Below are 27,983 nucleotides of genomic sequence, written 5' to 3' on the forward strand. Positions count from 1 at the left end.
TTGCTGCGGAGTGCTGACAGGAAAACAGGTTAGTATCTGAAGTTCACTTAGCATTAGCTCTACTTTACTCTCTGAAGGTTTATTTAACACGACACATTCCATTGCTCTCTTCATTGTCACTGTTAACAGGAGTGCAGTGGATATGTTCACGTGGTTTGAACTGAAGTATATTCAGGTTTTACCTCAACGCTCGTGTCGTTTGGCAAAATAGCTGCTAAGCTAGCTGACAGATGGCTTTAACGTTATACTAACGTTAGTTGAGTTAATGAGATAGGTTATAGTTAAACGATGGCAAAGAAAGAGACATAACTGACTATTTTCCACCTTACAAACATTTCTTAGTTTTCCTCTTTAGTGTAAGCTTTATTGGAGGGAAAATACACCTATTTATTTATTTAATTTTAACGTGAAGAGTGCCCTGTAAAACGATGGGTGCTTTAATTTCGCTTGAAATGAATGTATAAGAATTAGTTACATAACATCAGTTTTACTCGCGGTTATATTCCAACATGCAATGCACTCAGGCCTAGATCACTCTATTCCTACCAGTCTGTAAGGGACTAGATACAGTTGCTGTAATGTGTATTTGATGAAAATAATTAGTGAGTTTATAAAGGGATTAAGCTGTTCTAGTTCCTCAAACATCTGTATGTTGTGGTACCTTTTACGACATTGTGGGCGTAATCAACGCCATTAGTGATGTCTGCTATCTGTTCAAGTGTGTCACTTCCAGATTTTTTTATTTCAACTTTTCTCTTTATTTTTCTCACTCTCGTACTCCCCGTTTTCAGAGTGGACATTTTGACACGTCACAGGAGGAAAAACAGGTGAAAATACAAAAAATGAATGATGCTGAATTCCATTCAGGTGTCACAGTTTCTGGGTCCGGGTATTGTGCAAGCCATGGCTTTACTGGAACACTTTGATAGACTGGAGCCATGGATATTGTCGTAGTGACAGCTGTGTTCCATACTGTGATAAGTCAAAATGTCTGCTCTGAGAAAAAGGCAGATTGACAATTTCCTGTTAGTTTTCACCATTGGTGTAGACTCATTTGTTAAGTATATTCCAGTTGGCATTCTTGGCCGGTGAAAGAAGTTACCCGATTATACTGTGTATGAAAGATGAATCATAATACAGCCAGTATCCTTATGCTTGAGACAATATTGACACATGTTTAGTGTCGGCTTTCTGTGAGTTATTCAAGTGCACATTGTGAACTTTGGTTAGAAAGGGGGTCAAAAATGTAAAGAACATGCGTGCTAGATCATGAGGTTTTTAAAGCATCAATAATATCTTTGACCTGCACTTTACCCAGACAGAAATGTGCTGTTCAAAGTCGTGAAATCAAGACATAAATGCTCAACATACTTCTGCTGCTTTTATAGCCTGCTGTTCTTCTTGTACAATAAATCTGTCTTTTTTTGTTGTTTGTTGGTTGCAGTGTTTATAATTGCCATCCTGTCGCAACCTTCTCCAATTGAATGTTGGATGGATAAGGGACTGAAACATGAAAAGATGTCTCAAATGTTGAAGACGGAGCAAGAGAAGCGTCCTTCTCCAAGACCAGCAGTTCTGGCCGACCAGAGGGACTCTGTGGAGTCCGACACAGAGAGCTTGGCTCACGAGAGAACTTACCAGCAGCAGCTACAAATGCGTAATGACCAAAACAAATACACACTGCCTGAAAAGAAGAATGCTGAAGGCCTACAGCAGGGAGATGAAGATGCGTGCAATGATGATGAAACTGAGGATCATCAGGTTTATGATAGCCTTGATGCAGCAGCACACCCCCATGACAAACATACCCACACCCTGTTACAGACTGAATATTTAGACACACACATGGATGAAAGAGAGGGAACAAGGTAAGTTGCTCAATTTCTGTTTGGTGTTGCAATTAAATGATGGTATCCAAAGTAACACATATACACACCCAGCATCAGTTAGTCATGGTAGGAGGCGTGTTTTGTTGACCATGAAATGGCACCTAACAATGACATCAGGCTGTAATGAACACATTCTGAGTACATAGTTTGTGGTGGAAAAACTATTCAATAGTACCGAGTGAGTCCTATAATACTGAATACTGAAACAAGAAACATTGAGGGAAGAAGTTTGTCTTTCAAGTATTTATTCTCTGCACAGAGAAGGCTTCACCGTCATACTGACTGCAACACAGTCCGCAGAGGATGAGCCAAGAGTTCAGTTTGTTTCCTGCTCTTAAACATCTCAGACACAGTAGGGGGCAACATCAGATATTTACATTATAACAATTGATCAGCAGTTTCAAGCTCCCCATTGACACCCTCCAGTCATCCCCTTCCTCTTCTGAGCCTTGTCACACAAAGACATGTGTCTTTGTTACCTTTGATTAAATCTTCACACCTAAACATTCTCTGGTTAAACTGCACCCCCCATTTGGTTACTTCCCCTTATCAAAGTAAAGACAGAGATAACCCATATGGTCCTGTTACCACTCTTCTCAGTACACAATCATATGTCACATATAGTTTTGTTAGTGAGTAAGGCACATAAACTAAATCACAGTAGAAATGTACTAGCACACTACAATTTTCCATCACAATATCACACCAGCAAAGTTAGAACTCCAGTAAAACAAGGATTTAGGCTTGTGTTAAAAGATGGTAATGGCAGTATTCTATATTTGTTTTACTCAGTTTATTTGTGCCGAAAAAGATTTGAAGCTTTGGGGTTTCATACACAGAAAAGACACAGTGACATCTGGTGGTTTGTAGAACTTACAACAGCCCTTCAAGACTAGGGCCGAAGCACTACAACACCTCTCATTTGAGTGGTTTCAGTCTCTCATATGTGCAATAAAAGTCCAAGAAACCTGCGCATCTGTACTACTCTGGTTCAGAAGTGCTGCATTAAATGTAAAAGACAGTGTGTAATATATTACAGTAAAATAATAAACACATTGCCCGGTGTCCCGTGTGACCTCATGTCACACGGGACATAGAGGTGAAATCTGATTGGATAAAAGCTCTCCTTAAAACAAGCTGCACTGGAAGCAGAGCAACTGAGGAAGACAGGAGCTGTGCAATGAGAAAATAAGCTAATTGGAAAAATAATTTGAATACATGTAGTGTATTTATGAAAAATTATAAAATAGCTATAACTTTGTGATTCTGTTTAGGCCAGCAGAGAAGGCCTTGCTGGACCTGACGGCCCACCACTGGTTGAAACATATTTGTGTGTTCTTATGGATGCCATCTCGTGACTATTGAAGTTGTTGAGAGCTGTTTTGTGCTGATGAGGAGAACACACGCATCTGGAACTGCAGAATAAAACAGAAAAGATATTGTATCTATCGTGAAAATTACAAGATTAAAATTCTATAAACTTACAGTAAGTGTACCCTTACTTACAATACAAATTTGTTCTTTTCAAATCTGTAATTTCTTAGCTCTCAGTAGCTGTTTTCACTATCTCTACCCTATCCAATGGCCTGTAAATGGCTTTTGAGAAAAGCTTGAATGTGACCAACCTTTTTGTTTTGTTGTCAATGCAGAAGAAGTTAAATTCACATTGTCTTCTTTGGAGTGTAGCCCAAAAAAACTATTCACGAACAAAAATAAAACTATAGTGGAAAATACTCTTTTTCACTTCAGGTTTTCTTTTCAATGCTAAAATATTAAGTCACTGTCCCGGCTCCATGTCACCCAATGTAATGGCATAGCGTGTTTTAGTAGTTTTTGGACAGCAGTGGAGCTCTGGCACAGAGGAAAACAGTTGAAAAGTTTGCAATCTCCTGCTACAAAAGCTTGATGGGCAGCAGTCAAATTTCTGAGAGGACTACTCTATATTTTTGAATGGTCTTTCAAATAGATGTTACTTGTTACTGTATGAAGGGTTGTTTCATACATGGAGAACAAAATGCTGTGCAATGGGTCAACCAACTGACAGACACAGACAAAGATCCCTCTGAATAACAGTGGAATACGAACAGAAGAAACCACCAGTCATTGGTAAAATAAACTGGAAGATGAGCATCAAAATGTGTGTAGATTAAAATAGTTCAGTGCCAAGTGCACAATAATGCTTAAAACAAGCTGGAATTAACAGGCAATGTGTTGTGCTTCCAGAAGCTCTACTGGAACTTGATCGGGTAATATCAGCTAAACATACTATTGACTGACAAATCCCAGTTCAAACCTGTTCAATCACACCACTGAGTAGACTGCAGACAAACAGCGTCCCAAAATATTCAGAGACCAATATTTAGTAATGATCTAGGGTCCCTTAGGCTTTTGTGGACTGGAAAACAAATTCCAAATCAAAGTGTATTTGGGGAAAAATGGTTACCGCAGTATTTTACTCATTTCATTCTTCTTGTAAATGTAAATAATACATTTGTTGTCTGTATTATACTAGTTTCATTTAGTTAAAACAAATATTATTGAAGGACAGAAAAAAAGCATCAATATAACAGGTGGTTCCAAACTTTTGAACAGTAGAGTACATCAGACATTGATGCACACAGAATACTTATTGGTCTAACCTTTAATGGAATTTGTTGACAATAAGAGAAATAAAGAATATCCCCCAATTTATCCTTTAAATGACTCTAGAATACGTGTGACTAAATGGAGTTATGAGGTTTGGCCAGTAGATGGCAGTGATTTATGTTAGTGGCACAATTGCTAAAAACTGGAAAAAAAGAACCTGCAGGCTTAATTTCTTACAAATACAAATATAGAAGATACCTTTTTGTAATGTTGTTATCACATTATTGGCTGTGTAGCCTTGTGTATCACAATAATGATATAAACGTGGCATTATATAAGCTATTCAACATGATGAGATTGAGATGGGTCCGCCCTTGTTCAAATGCCTATTGAACTAGACGGTCACTTTCAATGTCTGTGACAAATTAATTGAAATTAAGCAGATAATAGTGCTGCTTAGATGGTATACAGAAAGGAGAATGGCAGCAGCAATCAAACCTTTTACGTTTAAACAGTACATGGATGATGAAAGATAAATAGCCCTCATTCATCGCTTAACAATGAAGTGGTGTCAATTAATTTAATGAGATGCAGGCACCGACAGCACATTGTAGAGAAAATGGCCTAATTCAGGAGCTTTCAGAATAACAGCTTTCATTTGAGGGAAATTAGATTTTTGTTTTGTTTGGCTGTATCACAATAAGTGTCACTCATGGTCCATTAACAAGGATCATTGTTGCTGAAAAGGGGATCTCTCTTTCTCTCTTTTGAAAGAGCAGAGGTAGCCATCTATGGTGAGAACAACACCACATCTTTTTTGCACTCTATTCGACTCGTACCATTGTTTCCCTTCACTTTCCAGCAGACACAGCCACAGTCATTTCCCTCCAAAATATAGAAGGGGCATTCTCCATTTTACCGTCATTAACCCGCGCAGATTGATGCCCACCAAGTGTGGGTCCGCTTCCAAAGTACATTGTTTCAGAGGAAAATGACCATGACATATTCTCACAAAAGGCTCCATTTCATAGAGCTAAGGCAGTGGACACAGTCTTATTCCCATCATCGTGTTCTCATAGTCCTCAAAGAGGGTAAGCCTTTTCACACAGTGCCATCGCATAGTTTACAAACCCAATGGGCATTTCTCATTCAAGCCAAAGATTCCTATTTAAGCAACTCCATTCATCCCTCTTGACTATGTTTTACACCTCGCTCGAAATATTGCAAAAGGATATTTGAGTATAGTCAGTTTTTTCATTTACCCATTCAGTGTTTGTCACAATATTTCTTTGGCTTTTGTATTTAGGTGTCTGTATCTCGGAAAGAAATATTAGGCTCTGATGTTTTGCCAGTGTTGGAAGCATCACGTTCAGCTGCATGTTGTCTATAATGCATTCTCCAACTTGTTTGAGTCTGAGTCATTAGAGAGACATCCCTTACCCTTTTGGCCTCATCGAAGTGAAGGGCCCTACACCTAGGCAAACCCCCCCCCCCGGACGCACGACATAACGGCAGGAGAATTAGGCTCCACTCGTCCTCTCCGTAAGCACAACAAAGAGGCTCTCTGCTATTTATTTTAATGAGATCTTTTCATCACCATCAGAAAGAACATTTTAGCCTGCAATTTTCAAGCCATTTCATAAGCTGAAAATTGCCATTTGTGAACCATTTTCCCGCTAGTAGCTCTCAAATACACTCTCATTAGTGAGCCTGGAGGTGAAAATTCGAAAAATTATCTGTAAATACAGGCACATAATCTCCCTCATCTGTTTCAATTTCAGAAGTCCCAGCTCTTTTTGTTTGAGGACATCATCATTCTAATAATTGTCTAATGCCCCTTGTTCCTTTGACCTTAAAGTAAAGGCCTATGTGACATTCAGGTCTCATTAATAAAGCTGCTTACCAACAATTAAATCAGTTACCAATAATATGATTGAGCCTGTACTGTACATATATGGACATAATGATAATTCCCAATTTATTTCTTGTCTCTTATTTTCTTAATGGATTGCAATTAGCAATAGAGTTATAACTTACTGATGCAACTATTAGTCTCAGGCTAGTTATTGAACATATGATCATTGTTGCTATTGTCTTCTTTTTAACCTTGCAGCCAGCTGCTCACTGACGATGCCTATAATGACCTACGCTATGACCCCAACTGGAGGACCAACCTGAGGGGAGCTGGCCACTTCAACGAGAGTCCACACATTTCTGTTGAGGAATATTACCAGGTCCCTAAAGAGAAACCTGGTCAGTCACGTGGTGACAGCCAAGGACCCGTAGTAAAAGGAGGATACAGATACATCATCGACACAAGTCCAGCTCTTCTGGTTACTCCTGATATGGCTGGCAATGAGCCTGCACAGCCGTACCGCCTCCACCCAGAAGATGTTCAGACTAGCATGGTGACATCACCCCACTGTTACAACCATACGTTACAACTTCAATCACCAGAGGCTGACCATTCAAAGCCATCCTGCAGTATCACTAAAAATGAAAGTGACGAAAGTTTGCTGAAAGGATTCAGAGCGAAGTATTTGAATAGCTGTGACAATGCTGGGGAAAATGCAAGCAGGTCTCCTGAGCTGACCAAGGATATTCATGCTATGTACAGCCTGCAAGAACTGAGGCATACACAAGGGGGACCCACTCAAATACAGAAAATGAGCACATTTCCCAAGGTTTTATTCAACAAAAAGCTTGAAAGACTGCCAGAGGACATAGTGGAACGCAACAAAACAACCTTGGGACGCAACACGTCCACATATGGCTCCTATGCGAGTCTGCATGTACGTAAGCAGGATATGCCTCATAACGTCAATAAGGTGTGTATATCATTTGGAGTTTTCTCAACCAACAACATATGCTGACGGTTAAAATTCCTGAATGAGAATTGGATTTTTGTCATGTGATAAATTCTCAAACAGCTCTGTAATGGCCACTCATAAGCAGGCCCTCTCTTGAAACAGGTTGCAATTACAGAAACAGACAGCAGGAGCTGCACTAACATAGATAATGATTCTTGGGCTGTCGAGCTTTTGTTACACTTACAGTACTTAAGGTTAGGTTTCACTGGGGACTACCGGAAATATATATTGGAATGAAATATGCAATATGAATTATTTAAATCACAGAATAAACGGTCACTGTTTACACTTGAGTTTTTGTGATCTGCTGCTTGGCCTTGTTTGGTGATGGACAGATTAATCTATTTGATACTAGCCTCTATGAATTACCTTTTTTTAGGTTGTTTATTTTGGAAATGAAGATGGCAGATTGTGGTTGTAGTCATGATTGAGGTATTAGGCCTGAACAGCTATTGGCAAGTTTGTGTTGTTGTGTATTTTAGGCAGTAAGTATAGCTTTTGGAGTATCAGCGAATTAATGTGATAGTGATGATAGCGCAGTGGTATGTTTTGCGATGTCTTAACCCATTAAGATGTTTTAAACACAGAGGTCAGTTCTGGGGCTTGTTAGTGCTCCTGCACAACACATGCTGTTGTGTCTTTATGTCTATCAGAGATCTGCATTTACTGTCCACTCAGATGAAAAGCAGTGTGAGTGTCAGTATATTTACTCCTCTTGGAGACAGTTAATGGGCAGTTCCTTGAATGCAGCTTTTCCCCCGAGCAGAATTTTTCTTTCCTTCTGCATGAGCCAAGTTTATTCTCATTTAGTAATATTATTGGTATCTATATACCTTTTATTGTCATCTCAGACAACTAAGAGAATATCCTATGATGTTTGCTCTGACCAGGTCTGCAAAATTAATTTGGCAAAGGAGCATAGCTGTTTTCATCTGCCTTCTTCTCCACCATATAAAAATAGCTATGACTGGCAATGCAGTGCTTATTATGAGTTGATGTGTACAACAAGAACATCAGAGACGCATGGTTACCAATTGGCTCTTAGAGATCCCTGCACCTGGCACAGTGGCATAATTGGTCGGGATGGCCCGAATTCCCCATTTGTTGGGCCACAAGACTGTTTGCTGGCTATAATATCCCCCAACCACCTGAGCCCCAGCCCTCGACAATGTCTCATATCATCACCATTTACATAGTCAAGAGCCGTTAGCTTTGTGCAATGGTAAACAGAGCCAGAGCCTTTCCCTCTCCGGAACCCTTGTGTTTTGTCATTTCCCTCTGAATTCGCTTATTAGTTTTCCATTGCCCCGTCTCCCCAAAGAAGTGTCTTACTTAATGGGGGACATAGGGCACAAAAGAAGGGGCACCAATTTGTTGTCTATTTCCTGTTTTATCATAAGATTAATCTATGAATTGGGTATGTTCTGGCAACTGTATAATGTATCAACAAAGCTGATCAGAAATAGGCTTAAAGCAAAGTCCTTTTCAACCATATTTTAAAAAACAGACTCACCAAAATATAGGAATATCTATGTAAAAACTGCAGTTCATTGCAGCATTGTGATTAACATGCCATTGTTACAAACTTGTATAGTTCATTCTTGATATGTGAACATGAGCAGGTTTCTCAAAATCAAAAGATCCAAAACTCTTTAGATGCCATCATTGTGAGACTTCTCTTTGACCTGCATTATTGAATGATTAGAAAATAAGAGGCTGAATTAAACATGTCAGTGGCAAATGCTCAAGGCACATTTTGTTTAACTGTTTTAATTTAAATGCACAAACATTGATTCTACAGAGTCACAGTTTCTAGTCATTAAGACAGCACCTTCTGGTGCCTCATGTTTGGAATGGTTTGGAATAGGTATTTTTATTTTCACAAGTACTGAATGAAATATTATATCATCATAAGATTAAAGAAGTAACATATGAGAATATTGTTATCTTCTACCTTCAATATTTGATATTTTGAAATGTAATTTTAAAGGTCAGATAGACAAACAGATTTTTCTTTTCATAATAACCACATGTTATATCACAAAGCTTGTTGTGCTTCCTCCCACCCTTCCTTGTCCGTGGCTTCTTGCAAAAGATAGCAACACTCCATGTACAAATCACATCAGTTTCACAAATCAATATGTGTCCAGACATGCCAGTTGTTACTAGGCCCTTTTTAAAACAGCCCTCTTTTGAAGAGCACGGCCATCTGAAGGCAACTTGTGATAATTAGACGTGTTATTAAATGTACACAATTTCCTAATGCAGCAAATGTTTAGCTCAGCCAAGTGGCAGTAGCCATGATTGGCTTCGTCGGGGCTTGGGCCTCCTTTGATAAAGACAGAAGTAGCAGATCAATCTTCTGCTATTGCACTCACCCCTTAGAGTCCCTACTCCTCTGGCAGGCCCTCACTTCAAAGCCAGGGCAACATAATGTACAATCTTTTAATAGCTTTAGACCAAAGCTCTGGGGAGCTCTCTGCCACTGTATACCCTGCCTCAGTCTAAACACCTAATCAAGATTACCTGGGCTGGCCACAATAGCAGCTAAATGCAATTCAAGATCCACAGCCCCTTTGAAGTCTTCATTGCAAAAAGCAGATGTTTCCCGGGTACAGGAGGTAATACAGCTTGCTGCAATTGCCAGACTTTGTTGTGACATCGTCTCGCAGGGAAGCAATTACGAGCCTCCCAATTTAGTAAAAAAGATATTACACAGCTTACCATGCTCAAAATGCAATACAGGCTTGATCATTTGCTCCAACTGATTGGGAGGTTTATAATGGGTGACAAAAGGCAATGGCAGGGGGAATGGGTAAAGGTGTGTGTGCAAGTGTGTACACTGCTGGACATGAAGTAGTCACTGACACCTGCTCCTGATCTTCAAACGACTGCTCTATCCTTATTGATCATCTGTAACAGCACCCACATGTCTAAAAGGCTCTCTGTCATTTCAAAAAGATTCCCCTATTTGGTTGGTGTGGCTCAGTTAATTGCCAAAAGCATAAAAATGTCCCCAAAAGCCACAGACAGAGGACCATACAGCTTACATATTGAAACAGCATGAGATCTAGGTGGTTTGTGCAACAGTGTCCTGACTTCCTCTCAGCATAATAGTAGCATCTTAGCCTATTAGATGCAATCACAAACACACTTATTGATGGATATGTTACAACTGGATCCACTCATTCCTTGTGACCTTATTCAAGCTCACATAATTGGTGGAATTCAGTGGAAAAGTCTTCAGCCTGTCAATACCATCGATCCAGTCAGATGGTCCTCTGCCACGGAGGGGAGTTAACTAAATGATTTTCATTACAGCATTAACTGAACATATTTCCATGCCACAAACGGGTACATTAGTAACAACTGAAAAAGTAAATTAATGTATTATGATGTAGTAATGGATGCCGTATTGATGCCACTGTTTCTTTTGCAGTATTGTGTCTATGGACACTTAGATGTTTACGTTCTTGCAAGGGCCATCTAGCTGCTGCACAGTTGGGACACCATCACCTTGTCTTCTAAGTTATTTTAGGGAATATAAACACAGTGGCTGATGCTGTTGTTGCACTGTAGCTTGCCAGGGATGATCTTTAAAAAAAGAAAAAAGAGCAGCCGGAGTGAAAAGGAGAGGATTTGAGAAGCATTATTATTTCGAGCACTTGAGCAGCCACCTTGGCGCTGCCAAGCGGATGAGGATAAATATTTTCCCACTGGAATGGACAAAGCTGATGGTTGCTAAATCAGTGGCATTAGATGCATGATGTTATGTTTCTTTATTTGAACGGGGACAATTTTGACTTGCTCATAGACCTCCTGCTAAATAATTTGGTAAGATCATGCAAAGAAGAGCTCCAGCCCTTCTTACACTTGGGAAAGAATTGTGCCTCTTATAAAGAGCTCGTGTTTGTCTGTTGTTGTTTTTCTGATGTGAATGGGTAGATTCAGAGTTGATGTTTTGTCCTCCAGAACACTTTCAGAAATAGGCAAAGCTATACTCTGCATGTTAGCATATCTCACAGAATGCAGAAGATTCAGACAGTCAACATTCACAGCAGCAGTCTTTGCCTATGATGATGGCAAAATCAGACCCACAATTAGAGTTTGTATGCAGGTATTAAAACACAGTATTCCAGTTGTGTATGGTAGTGACTGTTTGTTATTACATGCCTATTTTCTGTTTGGATATGGAGGTTTTATGTGGGAAATCATGTTATATGCTTGGATCTTGCCATATGTCTGGGTTTTGTGAAATAATATCTCTGCATACCAAAGTCACTATCAGTACCCTTTTGTTGCTCTGACGTTTTACATCAATGAAAAAATGTTATCCTCAGACTGTTAATCCTGCTCTAACCCCAGGTCACCCAGATCAGCGAAAGGAAGAAAGCCCAGCGAAAAGAATACCCCAACCACCTTCAACCGCAGCAGCAGCCCTCTGCCCCGGGGGTCAAAGCTGACTGGGGAGACTGTCTGAGCTCCCCATTGGCAGGACCGGCCGCCATAACTCAGCCAAACCCCCAGAAGACAACTCCATCGCAGCCTTTGCTCCCCACCATCCACCTCAACATCAACCTCAACACTTCTTCCCATCTCCTTCCGTTAATCCAGCAGAGAGGCCAGAATGACATCATCAATTTAGCGTCTCTTCATGGTTGTTCACATTGGAGCCTTGCATCTGAAAATGAACTTGCCTTGTCCCCTGGATGTCAACAAATACATCCAAGAATGCAAATACATCCTCCCAAGACATCATCCAAGACATCCTCCCAGATGTCTTGGAGAGGGGTAAACGCACATCTGCACCACCGAGACCTGGAGAGTTGCTCCGAAGAACAACAAAGGTGTACCATTTATAGAATTTGTTTTCTGACCAAATCTCACAATTTGAGGATCTCATTGGTAAATTGGATCATTGCTGCACCGAATAATAGCGGTCAGATAGAAGAAATAGAGCAAATGAGATAAAAAACACACGAGATCGATCACAACACAATGGTTAAATGAAATCACAAATGACAGAACACTTGTGCTTTATGTAAACCAATTAGCAATGTTACACCAAAAGAAAAAGAATATAAGCATATGCAATATATAAAATAATACAATATGAAAAATACTTTTTGGTGTAGTAGTCTATTATTATGGGTGTCATCAGTATTCATCCACCAATAACTTTGTGTTTCAGGACAGCTGCATTAAAGTGGCCATTAACCTGTGAAGGGGAGGACCAGCAGCAAGTTCCACAAAACCTCCTCAGGATACCCACCACCTCTTTGTCACTGGGCTCTGGCTCCTACCCACTTCTGCCGGCTATAGGAAAGTCAATGACAGGAAAAGAGCCTGAGCTGAGCCCTGATGGGAACACAGACAATCCCGTCCATAGAAGCAGCTCTAACGGCTACCTGGTTCAGATGGAGAAACAGAAGCAGCGAAGGGTGAGAGTCACTTACAAGGTTGGTGTGTCTTGTGAGTGTCATTTGTGAATGCTGACAGTTTTGTCACCTACTTAGGAGGTTAGCTTTTCGTCAGTGTATCATTGTATTTCTGTATAGCTGCCATCTAATCTGGGATGTCACACAGATAATAAAATACACCACGTGACTATTTGTTTGAAATCCATGCATTTTAAAACTGTGGTTAAACAGGGCTCAAGGGCCACAAAACTCACTCAACACATACTAAATAATTGTGTTGTAGTTAGAAAAATAAGGACTCATTATGCAGTTTCACCTAACAAAAGTGACACATGAATTCTTCAATTGAGTGGCATTCCCTTTTAATCCCCACGTACACGAGAGGTTACACAAATAAATTCCCCTTTGAAGTCCCAGATAATCCCCTCAGCTGTCTCCATGCAGGGACAGCTTAATCCAGCAGGAGTGTTCTGGTGACTAAGGGCACAAAACATCAGGTTAATTGTCTAGCTCCACTAAGCTACACTTAATTGCCATAAGATGATGACTATATAAACCACAGAGCTGCAGGCTCTGAAAAGCCATTTAAAGATGTGTTAGAGGATAAGGTGATTAGAAGGGAGAGAGTCTGTGAGGTGCAGGGCCACTAAAGATTACCATTTGCATTTAATGATTTGGCTGTTGTTTTTTTTCCACCTCTCCTTTGGTTTGCCAGGCTGAGATGGGTCCTGATGTCGGGTATATTTAAATACAGGTGACTGTCGCAAAAATACTTCTTGCTGTTCAAGCCGGTACAAGTCTCACTGGTGAAACTAATCCCATAATTGGTGCAGACTGACAACAAACAAACAAAATATTGATATTTTAACATAATGTTTTTTTCTGCCATGCTTTAAGTTTACCTTGCACAGCAGCTGGATTTGCAATATCACAGGATTATGTTAAAATCGCGGGATCACAGGATATCCATCTTCTTGAAGTAATGCCTTTTTGTCTGAACAACTTCTGGCCAGACCAATCACCAATGACAGCTTGTCAGATGGTTCTCTGTAACAAACCAGATTTGATGATTTGATCTAAGTCTCACAGTCGAATCGTCGCAGTGTCGGAAAAATGTGATTATGAAATAAAGGACCATTCTTTTCTGGTTATATGGGGGTGCTGAATGTCAGATTTTACATAAATTGCTTGGTTTCTCCCAATAAATTCTAAGATATATCCTTTTTTGGATTAAATATCAGTCTATTCAAGGATTCAAGGATACAAGGATCATTCATTTTCATAATGCCACACAGGGATGCGCAATGAAATTCAGTTGTAGCTCATTCACAACAAACGCCTGACAAACAAAAACAAATTATGAATTTGCATCATAAGGAATGCAAGAAAAACAATTCTCTGGGCAGATAATATGGCCGACATCTTCACATTAGATGTTGATGAATGTATTCCATCATATGCCATTAGTGATAAACATGAAAAAAAATAAATATATAGACAAAAATGAAGCGAAATTCATGGGCACTATCGGCCACAGCATGTACATGCGCCACTGTTGCCATAGTTTTCAATACTGTAAGTAAAATTTTCAAAATAACTAGTGCTTTCAATTAATCTCCTTAGTGTGTGTGAATAAATCTAGAGTAAGTTGCACTATCCAAAATTTGCGGGACCATCGGAGCAGCATCTTGGCCTCACAACATAAAGCTACTGTTTAAAAATCAAAGAATACATTTATTAATCAGAGTGCTCATATAGAAATGTAGCACTATCAGAGCTCTAGACATTTTAGGAATTTATGAAGGATCTCTGAAATCTGCAGAGGAAGGCGCTTGAAAAAGACGTTTGTGGCTCTCGTTGACTTTCTCTTCACCTCCCTGTCGTCTCCCTTCTGTTAGTGGATTGATACAATGGGTGGAAATGTAATAAGAACCGGAAGTTTGATTTACAGCCATGAAAAGCAAGCAGGCTTAGAAACCATGTCTGTCATTCTGTCTGTCTCATCGATCTCTGCTCATTAGAGATTTTGGATAGCCGGCACTGTACATGCACACTACACACATTAAACAGCGCGGTCCATTATTATTATTATATTATAACAGCTAGACGATAGTCACGTGTATCTCGGACATTTTATATATTTTTTAATATAAAGTTTAAACAGAGGGGGTATCAGTGAGCAAATCAGTCAATGATAGTCAAGACTTGACCAATCAGATCAGTCAGGGATACCCCTGGTATAGTGTATCATATGTATTGTTACCTCAACTAACAATTGAGTTAGCTAGACTCAAGGAAAGCTAGAAAGTATGGTTAAGTTTTTAGAGTTGTATTCACACTGGAGCCTACACATATTCATCCTGTGGTGCCCAGCTTCCTCACCCCCTGACCTCCCGTCTCTCCCACCATGTTAACCATCATGTCTGACGAGATTACAGGCTCAATTTGTGAAGCAGTCTTGTTGCAGCGCCCGGGCATGAAAGCAGATGAGCGTGACTTAGGGGTGGAGTGAGAGGGGAGAGGGCTTGGAAAGAAAGGTACCCTGTTGTGTCCATGGCCAATGGCTAAAGCAAACTGAAATCCTCCTTCCGAAAAGCAGCCAGTAAAATCTGGAATGATTAGCTCCCTATTGTCTGGGGCAGCTTGTGGATTGCATGCCCCCATGCGCATATGGTCACATCATCACCAGTGGCTGCTTAGGAGCGGGTATACAGTACATCTCTTTGTTGCTTTGCAGTATCACCTCAGCTCAACATCGAGTTCCCTGAGAAAAGTACTTCAATGTAATATCAAAGCCTGATTAGGAAATATTGCATGCTATGCAAAATCCTTTCAAAGCTGACACTTTATACTGTTTGTGTCAAGTTATTTAACAACCACTGGTGCACACAAACTAATACACAGGAGTAATAGGTTTCTGGTTTATTTGGAATAGTTAGGGTGGTTAGCAAGACCTAGATAGCAACTATCGAACAAAACACCACTTACACACATTTACCATCAAAATCGACAGAAAAAGACCTCACGAGACTTATTATTTGATTGAGAGGCAATCTCACTGAACTACAGTGCATAAGAAAGGATCATGTGTATAATCACTTTAACGTAAAGAACAAAGTCTGCAGCCAGGGGTCTCTGTGAGGCTGTACGGAGGCTCTGTGGTGCTTTGAGCTAAACTGTCAGCATTGACATGCTCACAGTGGCCATGCTGAGGCTGATGGGAATGGCATTAGTTTCACAGGTCATAAACCAAAGTATGAATTTTTGAAACTAAATGGAATGATCACCCCATTATTACAATTCATCCTGAGGGGGACATGAATGTCTAAACCAAATTTCATGGCAATTCATCTGATTGGTGTTGAGACGACTTTCAATGGTTGCCACCATTTTACTCATTTCATTTCACACACTCATGGTGGTGCTAGGCGAGGAAAAGTAATTATGATAAATTGTCTGGGAACCATGAAAGTCTGCATACAATTGGCTGCCAATTCATCAAGAAGTCTTTGAGATACATCGCTGGATAAATGAGAACTTTGATGTGCAAGCGGGACAAGATGATTATTTAGAGAATCACCAAATTCATCAGGATACATTCTCTGGGCACCATGAATATCTGTACCAAATTTCATGACACCCATCCAAAAGTTGTTGAGATAATTCACTAAAAAGGCCACCCTCATGGTGTCAGGGATCATTCATGTCAGTGAGCTTCATCGTCTGGGGAGATTGAATGTGAAACAGGCACTGGGTGTGAGGCATGTGTGTGGCTGAGCATAAAACAGGCTTTATCATGTCAAGAATCCCCCAAACAGATGCACTTAAGGTCACTTCACCCCATTTAATCAGACCAAGGAATGCCATCTAGACTTTGATATATTTCACCATACACAGTTACATACACAGTATATATGTTGTAGTTAGAGATACTGTAGTGTAACCCATAGTACTGTTGTTACGTTCACCTTTTTAGGTTCGAAGGGATGAGGGGAGAAATAAAGTAAAATTCCCAGTGAAAGAGAATCATGACCAATAGATGAGTTAACAAAATAATATTTATTAACAAAATGATTGACTGCTCACACGGCAGCAACTGAAAACTACTTTCTTATGACGAGAAAGCGACAATACAGCCAAAACAACAGCCCACACGACTGGAACAAAGGTGATGTAATCCACAGCTTCACACCGACACACACACAGCTTCACTACTGCGGTTTGCGCCAAGGGGCTGTCCGTATGGAGCTCCCAGCTTCTTATCCACCACTAATCAGTGATGGAGCGCAGCCGCGTTCGATCACCCGCCGCAGCTGACATCCCGGGAAATGGGCGGCACCTAAGATGACACTGAGGGTGGGCAGAGGGAGAGCACAAACAACAGCACACGTAACAACTGTATTTAAGCAATATTGAAAATATTCCTCAAATTGCTGAGCACTTTCTGGCACACTTATAGCTCACTGGAGTCAACTGCATTGTAATGTTTGATTTATCAGTGTTTCTCTTTGTTTCTGCAAGCTAGTGAGACGGCCAAACAAGAAGAGAGTTACAGAATGTTTGGTGAAGACAGTGTCACTCACATTGAGGCTTTGTCTTGCTATGTCATCCGCTAGGCATTGGTCTATTATTTGGTATATTATTATTATTTTCTCAGTGCACCATTTGAACCCAATGACAAACATCAAAATTGATCCAAATTGCAGTCAGGAATCTAATGTTTGAGCCGTTTTGACTGCCATCAAAATAAATAGAGTTCAGTTCAACAAAGGTCAGCTTCAAATTAAGTAATCAAAAGTGTGACTAGATGTTTGATGGCACAAATGGTGTCCTGCAAAACTTGAATCTCTCTTTGTCTCTGTCTCTCTGTCTCTGTCTCTCTCTCTCTCTCTCTCTCTCTCTCTCTCTCTCTCTCTCTCTCTGTCTCTCTCTCTCTCTGTCTCTCTCTGTCTCTCTCTCTCGATCTCTCTCTCTCTCTCTCTGTCTCTCTCTCTTGATCTCTCTGTCTCTCTCTCTCGATCTCTCTCTCTCCCTCTCTCTCAGGCATACAGTCTTAAAGACTACAAGCAGCTGAAGTCAGATATAAATCTGCGTGGCCTGGGTCCTGACTACACAGCCATGGAAGAGACAGTAAGTATTGACCTGCAACATCAGTCAGTGTCAACTCAGCAGAAATTGTTACAGACCCAACCGTTTGTGTTAGGTGGGTTCATTTATCCAGAAACTGCAAAGATATATCAACATGTTGCATTGACAGGCCTGTCATTTATTTTCTTTTAAAGGGACACTGTGTAAGTTTTAGTGGCATCTAGTTGTTTGAGCCCCTCACTTTCCAAGCGTGTAACAGTAACAAGTGTAGTTGCCATCAACTCGGGTATCCTTCACTTCACCTGGTTCACTTCACGACAGCGGCCTCTCTGTTCGCACTTTGTGTGTGTGTTTGTGTCTACGTGTGTGTTTGTTTCAATATGTTTGTGTTTATGAGTGTTTGTGTCTCCGTGTATGTGTGTTTGTGTCTATATCTGTGTGTTTATGTGTGTGTGTTTGTTTCAATATGTTTGTGTTTATGAGTGTTTGTGTCTACGTGTATGTGTGTTTGTGTCTATATCTGTGTGTTTATGTGTGTGTGTGTTTGTTTCAATATGTTTGTGTTTATGAGTGTTTGTGTCTACGTGTATGTGTGTTTGTGTCTATATCTGTGTGTTTATGTGTGTGTGTGTTTGTTTCAATATGTTTGTGTTTATGAGTGTTTGTGTCTACGTGTATGTGTGTTTGTGTCTATATCTGTGTGTTTATGTGTGTGTGTGTTTGTTTCAATATGTTTGTGTTTATGAGTGTTTGTGTCTACGTGTATGTGTGTTTGTGTCTATATCTGTGTGTTTATGTGTGTGTGTGTTTGTTTCAATATGTTTGTGTTTATGTGTGTTTGTGTCTACGTGTATGTGTGTTTGTGTCTATATCTGTGTGTTTATGTGTGTGTGTGTTTGTTTCAATATGTTTGTGTTTATGAGTGTTTGTGTCTACGTGTATGTGTGTTTGTGTCTATATCTGTGTGTTTATGTGTGTGTGTGTGTGTTTGTTTCAATATGTTTGTGTTTATGTGTGTTTGTGTCTATGTCTGTGTCTATATGTGTGTGTGTTTGTGTCTATGTGTGTGTGTGTTAGTGTCTATATGTGTGCGTGTTTGTGTCTATGTGTGTGTGTTTGTTTGTGTCTGTGTGTGTTTGTGTCTGTGTGTGTGTGTTCGTGTCTATGAATGTGTGTTTGTGTGTGTGTGTGTGCGTGTCTATGTATGTGTGTGTGTGTGTGTGTTTGTTTCAATATATTTGTGTTTATGAGTGTTTGTGTCTATGTGTATGTGTGTTTGTGTCTATGTCTGTGTATTTATGTGTGTGTGTTTGTGTCTATAAGTGTGTGTGTTTGTGTCTATGTGTGTGTGTTTGTTTGTGTGTGTTTGTGTCTGTGTGTGTGTGTTCGTGTCTATGTATGTGTGTTTGTGTGTGTGTGTGTGCGTGTCTATGTATGTGTGTGTGTGTGCGTCTTTGTGTCTATGTGTGTGTTTGTGCCTCAAACTCTTCTTATTCCCATCACACGTGGAAAAGTGGGGCAATTTTACCGCCAGAATTATTTCTCTAAAAAACAGTGAATAAGCTCAAAACAGAATGCTAAAATGTTGATTCAGCATTCCAAGTATTGTTAACTGAATTTTATTGTTGGAATGCTGATTCAGCATTCCAAGTATTGTTAACTGAATTTTTATTGTTGGAATGCTGATTCAGCATTCCAAGTATTGTTCTTTGATTCTTTATCCAACTACTATTTCAACTACATTTTCTAAGCTACAGAAACCATTCAAAATGTTCAGCTCTTTAAAGACACTTCTGCTATGCTTTTTTTTAAATATTTCTACCTCTTATGCTTTTTGAATTATTAAGCTTTTTGCAAAACAATTTTAAATGGGATGTCTATGGAGAAAATTTTCCAAATCCCCTTAAACTTCTTAAACTTTGAAAGCCTTCTACTTCCTCATACTTTCAGCTATAGACACCATTTCAGCTTTAAAATGTTGAGAAAACCCTGAACTAATACCGCATGATTCAGCTTTTTATCTTTTACACTTTTTGAACTGTAGAAATTGAACTTTTATGATTTTGCAGTCCTTTTCTGAGTTTATAATGGGTGTGTATTGCGCAGCTCAGAGTGCGTGATGTCATTGCTAGAGTGAAGAGGAGCTTCAGAATCTTGTGAAAAAAATATTTCTATTTTGCCACTGATTCCACAATTTTGACTCTTCATGCATTATTTTTTCATGAAAGTGTAGCTAATCGTGTCCTTGTTGTAGACAAATGACGGTGGAATCCCACAGATTTACACATTTGGCAGAAACGCGAGGAAAACCAACTATCTGCTCCATAGCGACCAATGTTAATTCTTACTCCAAGAACATCTTGCACAAACAACCGTCCAACATTTCTAGATCACCACTGAAGCCACATTTTTTACACTACAGACATCATTTTCACATGATCTGTTCTTCAAGTCATCCTTCCTTGCCAGTTCTAATATCGGAGCAATAGGAGCTATATGGGGGTTTTGAGAATTAGTTTGACAGGTTTTTCACAGCTTTATCTCAATGTTAGGGCTGCAGGCACACAGGTGTTTTTGATTGAGCTAATTTGTGAAGTTGATAAACACACAGACACACTGACACACACACACACACACTGACACACGCGCACACACATACACAAATGACTTAGAGATATTCAGTAAAAGCCATCGTCTGTCCGTCTGTATTTTTGTCTCTCTCTCTGTCTCTCTCTGTCTTCCTGTCATTCTGTGTGTGTCTCTCTCTCTCTGTTTTCTGTCTGTCTGTGTCTCTCCCTCTGCCTCTCTGTCTGTCTGTCTCTCCCTCTCTCACTCTGGCTCTTTCTCTGTTTTTTCTCTGTCTGTCTGTCTGTCCGTCTCCCTCCCTCTCCCTCAGTCACAAACTCACTCTGTCTCTCTCTCTCTCTCTCTCTCTCTCTCTGTCATTTCTCTCTTTCTTTCTGTCTGTCTTTTTTCTGTCTGTCTGTCTGCCTTTCTCCCTCTCCCTCTCTCACTCCATGCCCCCCTCACTCACTCTCTCTCTCTGTCTGTCTGTCTCTCTTTCTCACTCCCACTCACTCACTCACTCACTCACTCACTCACTCACTCACTCACTCACTCACTCACTCTGTCTCTATATTTCTGTCTGTGTCTCTCTCTCTCTCTGTGTCTCTCTCTTATACAGTCATTCAGGTCTTAGAGATTTTTTGAGGACTTTTCCCCTTTAACCCCCCCCCCCCCCCATTTCAAAATAAAAGCCCCACATAGTGAATTCTAACTTGAATGCTTGTGATGAAGCCTGTCATTTAATAACCTCGGTTTGTGTGTCAAACATTATGATTCTGTCTCCTCTCCCCCTCTCTACCCCACCCAGTCCCACCCTTTCAAAATTAAAGCCCCATGGATTAACTGTATTTAAACATTAAGCTCAAAATTAGGCTTTTTTGTTGAAATACTTAATGCTCTTACTAATACTGTGACAACTACTACTACTGCTGCTAATATTTCTAGTATTACTACTACTACTACTACTACTACTACTACTTCTACTACAACTTCTACTGTTGCTACTATTACTACTACTACTACTGCTATTACTGCTACCACCAATATTATTACTACCACTACTGCTATTACTACCAATACTACTATTACTTATACTACAACTACTACTTCTACTACTGCTATTCATGCTACTACCAATACTAATACGACTACAGCTATTAGCACCAGTACTACTAATACTACTACTACTGATAATACAGCTACTTTAAATACTACTATTACAGTAATAGTAGTATTTGAAGTAGCCGTATCAGCAGTAGTAGTAGTAGTAATAGTAATAGTATTACTATTACTACTACTACTACTGCTACTACTACTACTGTTATTTTAACTACTACGACTACTGATACTTCTAATACTTCTTCTTCTAATGCTACTAATACTTCTACAACTACCACTTCTACTACTACAACTACCACTATAAATATCACTACTGCTATTACTAGTACTTATTCTAATGATACTAATACTTTTACTACTACTAATATTTATAGTACAACTACCACTTCTACTACTACTACAACTGCCATTGCTACTACTATTACTGCAACTACTACTAAAACTACTACAACTACTACTACTACAAACGCTAATACTACTACTAATTCTACAAATACTACTTTTACACCAAGTACTACTACGACCACTACAAGAGCTATTACTATGACTAATACTACTACTACTACTATTACTGCTACTACCAATACTACTATTACTGCTATTACTACTCCTTCTAATAGTTCTACTACTTCTACTACTATTACTACTACTACCACTTCTACTACTACTTTTACTACTATAACTTTGACAGTAAAATCGTTGAGCTTCAAGCTTTTCCTGCATTGTAATTCAGCTCTTAGCTTCGTTTGATAATACAGTTTAGCTTCCAAGTCTGCCAGTTAGACATTTCAACTAGAAGGGTTTTCAGCAGTGCAGTCCAATGCTTTTGGCCTTCAACATGTTTCAGACAGGTGGTCTCCCATTTCTGTATTTTCAGCAATTGTTTTGCGATTCATTTCAGCTTTCAGTATTCCAACGCATTTTTTGCAGGAAATGCATTTTCTAGTTTTCATATGCATTTATCTGTCTACTTAGAGCTTTTCAGCATTATGAGACAGAAATGAATCTGTACACTAGTGTACACATTTTCTATTTTCTATTTCAGAGCCTCTCTGGTCTTTAAATAAAAGAATGATACAGAAGAACACAATACAAAAGCTGCCCTACATACCAGGATTTTATATTAATTTGCTGTTTTGCTGCAATACCAGCTGTAAGCAGTGACTCACAAATGTGATTAGAATTTGTTTGGACAAAATGATGTCTGTGTCTACATCCTGATGACGAGTGTCACTGTGTGTCCACTGACTCTCTTCCAACTGTCATAGTTCTTTATTTAAAGGCTCCCATGCTGTTCCACAGATACACTTACATCTAAGCAAATGAGGGTACCTCAAAGAAGTTAAGTGCTTTATGCTGGGATGTATTTTTTAATCCCTAGTTGTAAAAAGTGAGCATGTTTGGCCAATTTACACCAGATTGAGCCCTGGGCATCTCCAGGTCCAAGCCTATTAGTGAATGATATGAGTAAATGTTGATAGCCCCACTGAATGGCTGGCTGTGTTTGGTATTGTTGGGCTGCGTGGAGAGGCTCTGCTGGGGGGAGCACAAAGAGAAGGGCCTTAAGGGAGAAATGGCTCAGTTAATTAAAACCCCCTTTTATAATCTGCTTCTATTTCTCTCTCACTCCCTCTCTCGCTCTTTCACCGTCATCATGCTGAGAAACTGAAACGACAGAAGCTGTATTCAAATGTGATCCGTGAGCAGAACAAAAAGATAAGTAGGATTCCCTTTCTACTGGCCAAGGACCCGGAAGGCAATGACAAGAAAGTTCCCAGGATGAAGGTGTGTGTGTGCTTCTTTGAATGTGTATGTGTGTGAAACTTAGCACATGTCTTTTTCACAACAGGAATGTGTGCTTGTGGTTGTTTGAGAGACAAGTTGTGACTAAGCAAAATGACAAAGAGTGTATGAAATCAGGGAGAATGTCACTACATGGATCCAACCTGGTATCTGGATTCACTAAGCATGACTGATCCTTGATAACCAGTCTCACACAGCTGGTTAGCAAAATATGACTATACATTAGGGGAAAATACAGATTTTTAAAATAATGACTAACTTAACAGTTGCGCTCTTACTGTATGTGTATTTAACAACATAAACATCGAACAAAAAGTTCGGAAATTAGTGTTTGGTAGATTATTTCTCTGTTGTAACAATGCTTCTTGGCAATGAATTTTATACCGTTGGAAAGCCTGTTTAGTTACCTTTTTAAATGGTGCCCCATTTGTAAGGAACATGCATTTCTGGGATGAGCAGCACAGCTGAGTATGTGGGTTGCGCCCATGAAAAATTTGCCAAATCTTCTCTGGCAATGCCAAACAGCTTATTCTGCTGTTGCTATTGACCGTCAGGCCCGTTTGCGCTGGTGTCGGCAACACCTGCACTGGAACCTGAACATGTGGAGGAACTTTATGTTCAGCGATGAGTCCAGATTCTGTCTAAGGAAGTTGGATCGTAGAGTCAAAGTGTGGAGAAGACGGGGAGAACGCTATGCTGATTGCTGCACCGATAGAGTAACACCTTTTGGTGGAGGCAGTGTGATGGTGTGGGGCGGCATCTCCATCACTGGAAAAACGAGGCTTGTCTTCATTGGAGGCAATCTCAATGCAGAGAGATATCGAGATGAGATTCTGCAACCAGTGGTAATCCCATTTCTCCACAGTCTGGGACGGAACTCCATCCTCTAAGTCTCTAAGATGACAACGCTCGCCCCCACAGAGTGGGGTTTATCAGAGACTACCTCCAGAATTTGGGAGTAGAGAGGATGGAATGGCCTGCCAACAGTCCTGACCTCAACCCAAGTGAACACTTGTGGGACCAGCTGTTCGTGCCAGAGTGACCAACACAACCACGTTGGCTGACTTGCGACAAATCCTGCTTGAGGAGTGGAATGCCATCCCACAGCAGTGTGTGACCAGCATGAGGAGGAGGTGCCAGGCTGTTGTGGCTGTGTATGGTTCTTCCACACGCTACTGAGGCTCCTGTTTGTTAAATGAATAAATTGTAAAATTGCCAATATGTCTTGTTTCTTCCTTGTTACTGATAGACTTCAATCATCCAATCCACCAAACAACACCAAACAAGAGTCAATAGCAACAGCAGAATACGCTGTTTGGCATTGGCAGAGAAGATTTGGCAAATTTTTCATGGGCGCAACCCACATACTCAGCTGTGCTGCTCATCCCACAAATGCATGTTCCTTACAATTGGGGCACCGTTTGAAAGGTAAATAAAAAGGCTTTCCAACGGTATAACATTTATTGCCAAGAAGCATTGTTACAACAGAGAAATAATCTACCAAACACTAATTTCCGAACTTTTTGTTCGATGTTTACATATTACGAATAAATATAATATACACAAAACACCATGACAATTCAAAGTTAGGAAGTTGTTGTACTACAGAAAGGAGTACTGTAGAGAAAATGCAGATGAATGCTTGGCTTGATAAACCTCAAAGTCTGAAAACCTAAAGTCTCATCATTGATGTTCAAAGAGTCCAGGGTACTATTGTTTATCTTCTTCAATCGTTTTTTATTTTATTGAGTCAATAGAATTTTTTAAAATTCATAATGTCGCCACATGCTTTGATGGAATTTGAGGGCAATACACTAAAAAGTCACTGTCAGAAATAAAATGAAATAATGTCACCATCATTTTATGTGTAACGTAATTGAATAAATTCCCAGTGACTAAGACGACGCCCCGGCACTCCAGCAATAAATGTGTGACAGACTTTAAATTACGTCTTTTAATGTAGACCACATCTGAATTTTTTTCTCCACTCCATAAAAACTCCAAAACCTTCAGTGCATGATTCTTTCTGGCGATACGGTAGAAAATTTGGGCTAAACCTTTGTGATCCCAGTGAACAGCTGATTTTGTGACAAGCAGAAAAGTAAAATCGATGCGATATATCTGATTTTTAGTGTATTTCTCCCCACAAAAGTTATCTTGAATATATTACGCAGCATTATCAGCTATTTGTCCACGATAGAAGACAGGCAGACATGGAGGAAGAGAAATCATTAATTTGTTACTTATTTAGCATTCTCTCTTCTAAATAATCAGCCACCTCACGATTCATGAAATGAATCACACACTTTAGGATCATCCTTAATCCAGGAATATGTACCAACATCAATGGATTGTAAGAGTGGTATTTAACAATATAATCGGTCATGCAACATCCTGACCATAAACCACAGAACAGCACATGGCCCATTGTAAATATATAGAACATATTCCAACTATGTAATCCAACAAATCAGACTTTAAAATACTCTCTTACTAATGATTAAATTCAGACTGACAGTCAGCAGATTATGCAAAAATAAATGACAGAAGTAAAGCACATCATGTACTCCAGTTGATGTGGCCATGAGAAACCTTTCACTTCTCTCTTTTAACAAATCAAATGCTGCACCTATTTGTTTTGTTCAGTGATCCAGATAGATTTATTAATTATTTTGAGTTTGACTTTGAGTTTGAGATTTATATAGGCTATTTATTTAGGTATATATTGCTTTGAGTTTGATGTTCAGTGATCCAGATTTATTTGTTTAAGTATAGATGTTCAGTTCAACAGTTTTCCAGTTTTTACAGTCTGTAATAGACTGGTTGTTCATTCAGATTAATTTCATTTTTTTATTTGTAATGAGGGTTATCAGCTGATTAATATGCAATTGTCTTTTTCCTGCTCTGAACTATTATTATATCGACCTTTAAAAATCCACTATCGGTTGACCTCCAGTGACATTTATCATGTGTGATACTACAAATTATGATGAAAAACCAAGATTGAGCCTGGTGCTCTTTGTTAGGCTTCTTTAATTTAGTGCTTTACATTTTGTCTGGATCCAGGGGTGATGTTATTAATCCAAACAGTTAGTAAACTGTTTACACATTCTGACTCGATCTTTTGAACTTCACTTGCTCCGCTGCAGGTTAGCCAGGCAGATTAGGTTACCATGGTGACCTAATCTCATGAAAACCTTGTCCTGTTTTACGAAGTTTTAAAATGACGATGGAGAATTATACATCACATGTACTGTATCGTATTTTAATGTACCAGTAAAGTTATATAACCATGACAGGTACCTTGTAGTGTACATCAGATAAACACAACCATTCTGAAAGGTTGCAGTGGACTGAGGTTTTGCAGACATTTCTGGAGGACCAGTACCATTTTTGACTGCAACTTGTTTACAGTAATTAGTTTGTACATTAACATGCGTGGATCTCTCTCTCTTTCACGCTTAGGCCTTGGAATATGCCAAGACCATAGCCAAACCCCCTGTACAGTCTCAACCAAAACAGAGACAGAAACACCGGTCCGAAGGCTTCACTGAGCACGCTTCTTACTTGGACGTCTCCCAGCTGGCCACACTGGAAGTCCTTAGAAAACGGCATGAAGAAGAAAAGCAGGCTGTGGCACTCTTCAGAAAAGTACCTGCTGTTTGAGGCAAGCTGCACTTCCCGTAAACAGTCCATGGATCCCATGCTCTCATAGATATTCTAAGATGTAGGACACAACATGCTGCCTCATTCAATTAGTTTGGCCTAGTATCACGCCAACATAATAAATACAAAAGTTAGGTAATAAAGAAGATCTCTGAGAAGACTGGCAGCCTTAGCCAGCATCCGTGTTTTACTTTTAACATTGTGTGTCACCAGAAAAGATTTGACAAGAAATTCATTAGATTACTAATTTCTAGTGTTTGTTTCAACCATAGATGCCAGAGAATAGGTTTACAACGGTCATTTAGAAGCTTGGATTTATTTACTGGAGCCACCAAGACAGATTATAGGAATTAACTACTGAGATCCTAACATCTTCAGGTGTACTTTAAAAAAGAAAAAAGCAGTTTTGTATGGACTCACACTAAGATTTTTTGGAACTGGTGTCTATTGCCACTTAAAGGAAGTGCAGTTTAAAACATTTCTGCGTTGGCTTCACCACTCAGCTGTAGCTACGGGTTCCTGCGTCTGAATTAGGCTACATTCACACCAAATCAGGTGTTGCAGCAAAAATGCCACTCCTTCCATTTATTTGAATGTGTGGAGTGTGTTTGGGATTAAAAAAACAATAGCTCTGTGGCAAAAAATGTAAACGGAATCCTTTTTTGAAAAAAATGCAAGCCTACATCACGCTCAGATAGCCAATCACATTGGCGGTGATCAATGGGCCAATAAAATGAGTGTCACTAAATTGACTCTGAGCTAAGCACCTGATTTGGTGTGACCTTCTTGGCAGTGTTGCAATGTGTGCATCATTACTTGTCTGCAGCGTAGTGTAGTTGAAGTTTGAATAAACCTGAATTATTGTAACAATAATGCTACTGTCATGCATGATCAGCCAGTGTTGTGCTTTGACTCTTTGACTAATCAAGTTTAATGACATTCTCTCCCTAAGTGTTCACCAGTCTTTGTGAGAACTA

General features: G+C 39.6%; 1 protein-coding gene across 1 annotated transcript; it reads left to right on the forward strand.

Moving 5' to 3' along the window:
* Positions 1 to 27,970, forward strand: jhy (junctional cadherin complex regulator). The gene is made up of 8 exons (XM_076101336.1): positions 1 to 28; positions 1,445 to 1,868; positions 6,589 to 7,303; positions 11,711 to 12,192; positions 12,537 to 12,786; positions 17,809 to 17,894; positions 23,193 to 23,322; positions 26,806 to 27,970. The coding sequence occupies exons 2-8, from the start codon at positions 1,492 to 1,494 to the stop codon at positions 27,004 to 27,006; spliced, it is 2,241 nt and encodes a 746-aa protein (XP_075957451.1). The 5' UTR covers positions 1 to 28; positions 1,445 to 1,491; the 3' UTR covers positions 27,007 to 27,970.
* Positions 27,971 to 27,983: the final 13 nt, after the last annotated feature.

Source organism: Anarhichas minor, unplaced genomic scaffold, assembly GCF_050575085.1.
Source record: "Anarhichas minor isolate MPS153535 unplaced genomic scaffold, ASM5057508v1 ptg000027l, whole genome shotgun sequence".
NCBI lineage: Eukaryota > Metazoa > Chordata > Actinopteri > Perciformes > Anarhichadidae > Anarhichas > Anarhichas minor.

Coding starts and splice junctions, on each gene's coding strand:
- jhy (XM_076101336.1), top strand. CDS start 1,492: ATGGATAAGGGACTGAAACATGAAAAGATGTCTCAAATGTTGAAGACG. Junction 1,869..6,588: donor GATGAAAGAGAGGGAACAAG/GTAAGTTGCTCA, acceptor TTAACCTTGCAG/CCAGCTGCTCACTGACGATG. Junction 12,787..17,808: donor AGAAACAGAAGCAGCGAAGG/GTGAGAGTCACT, acceptor CCTCTCTCTCAG/GCATACAGTCTTAAAGACTA.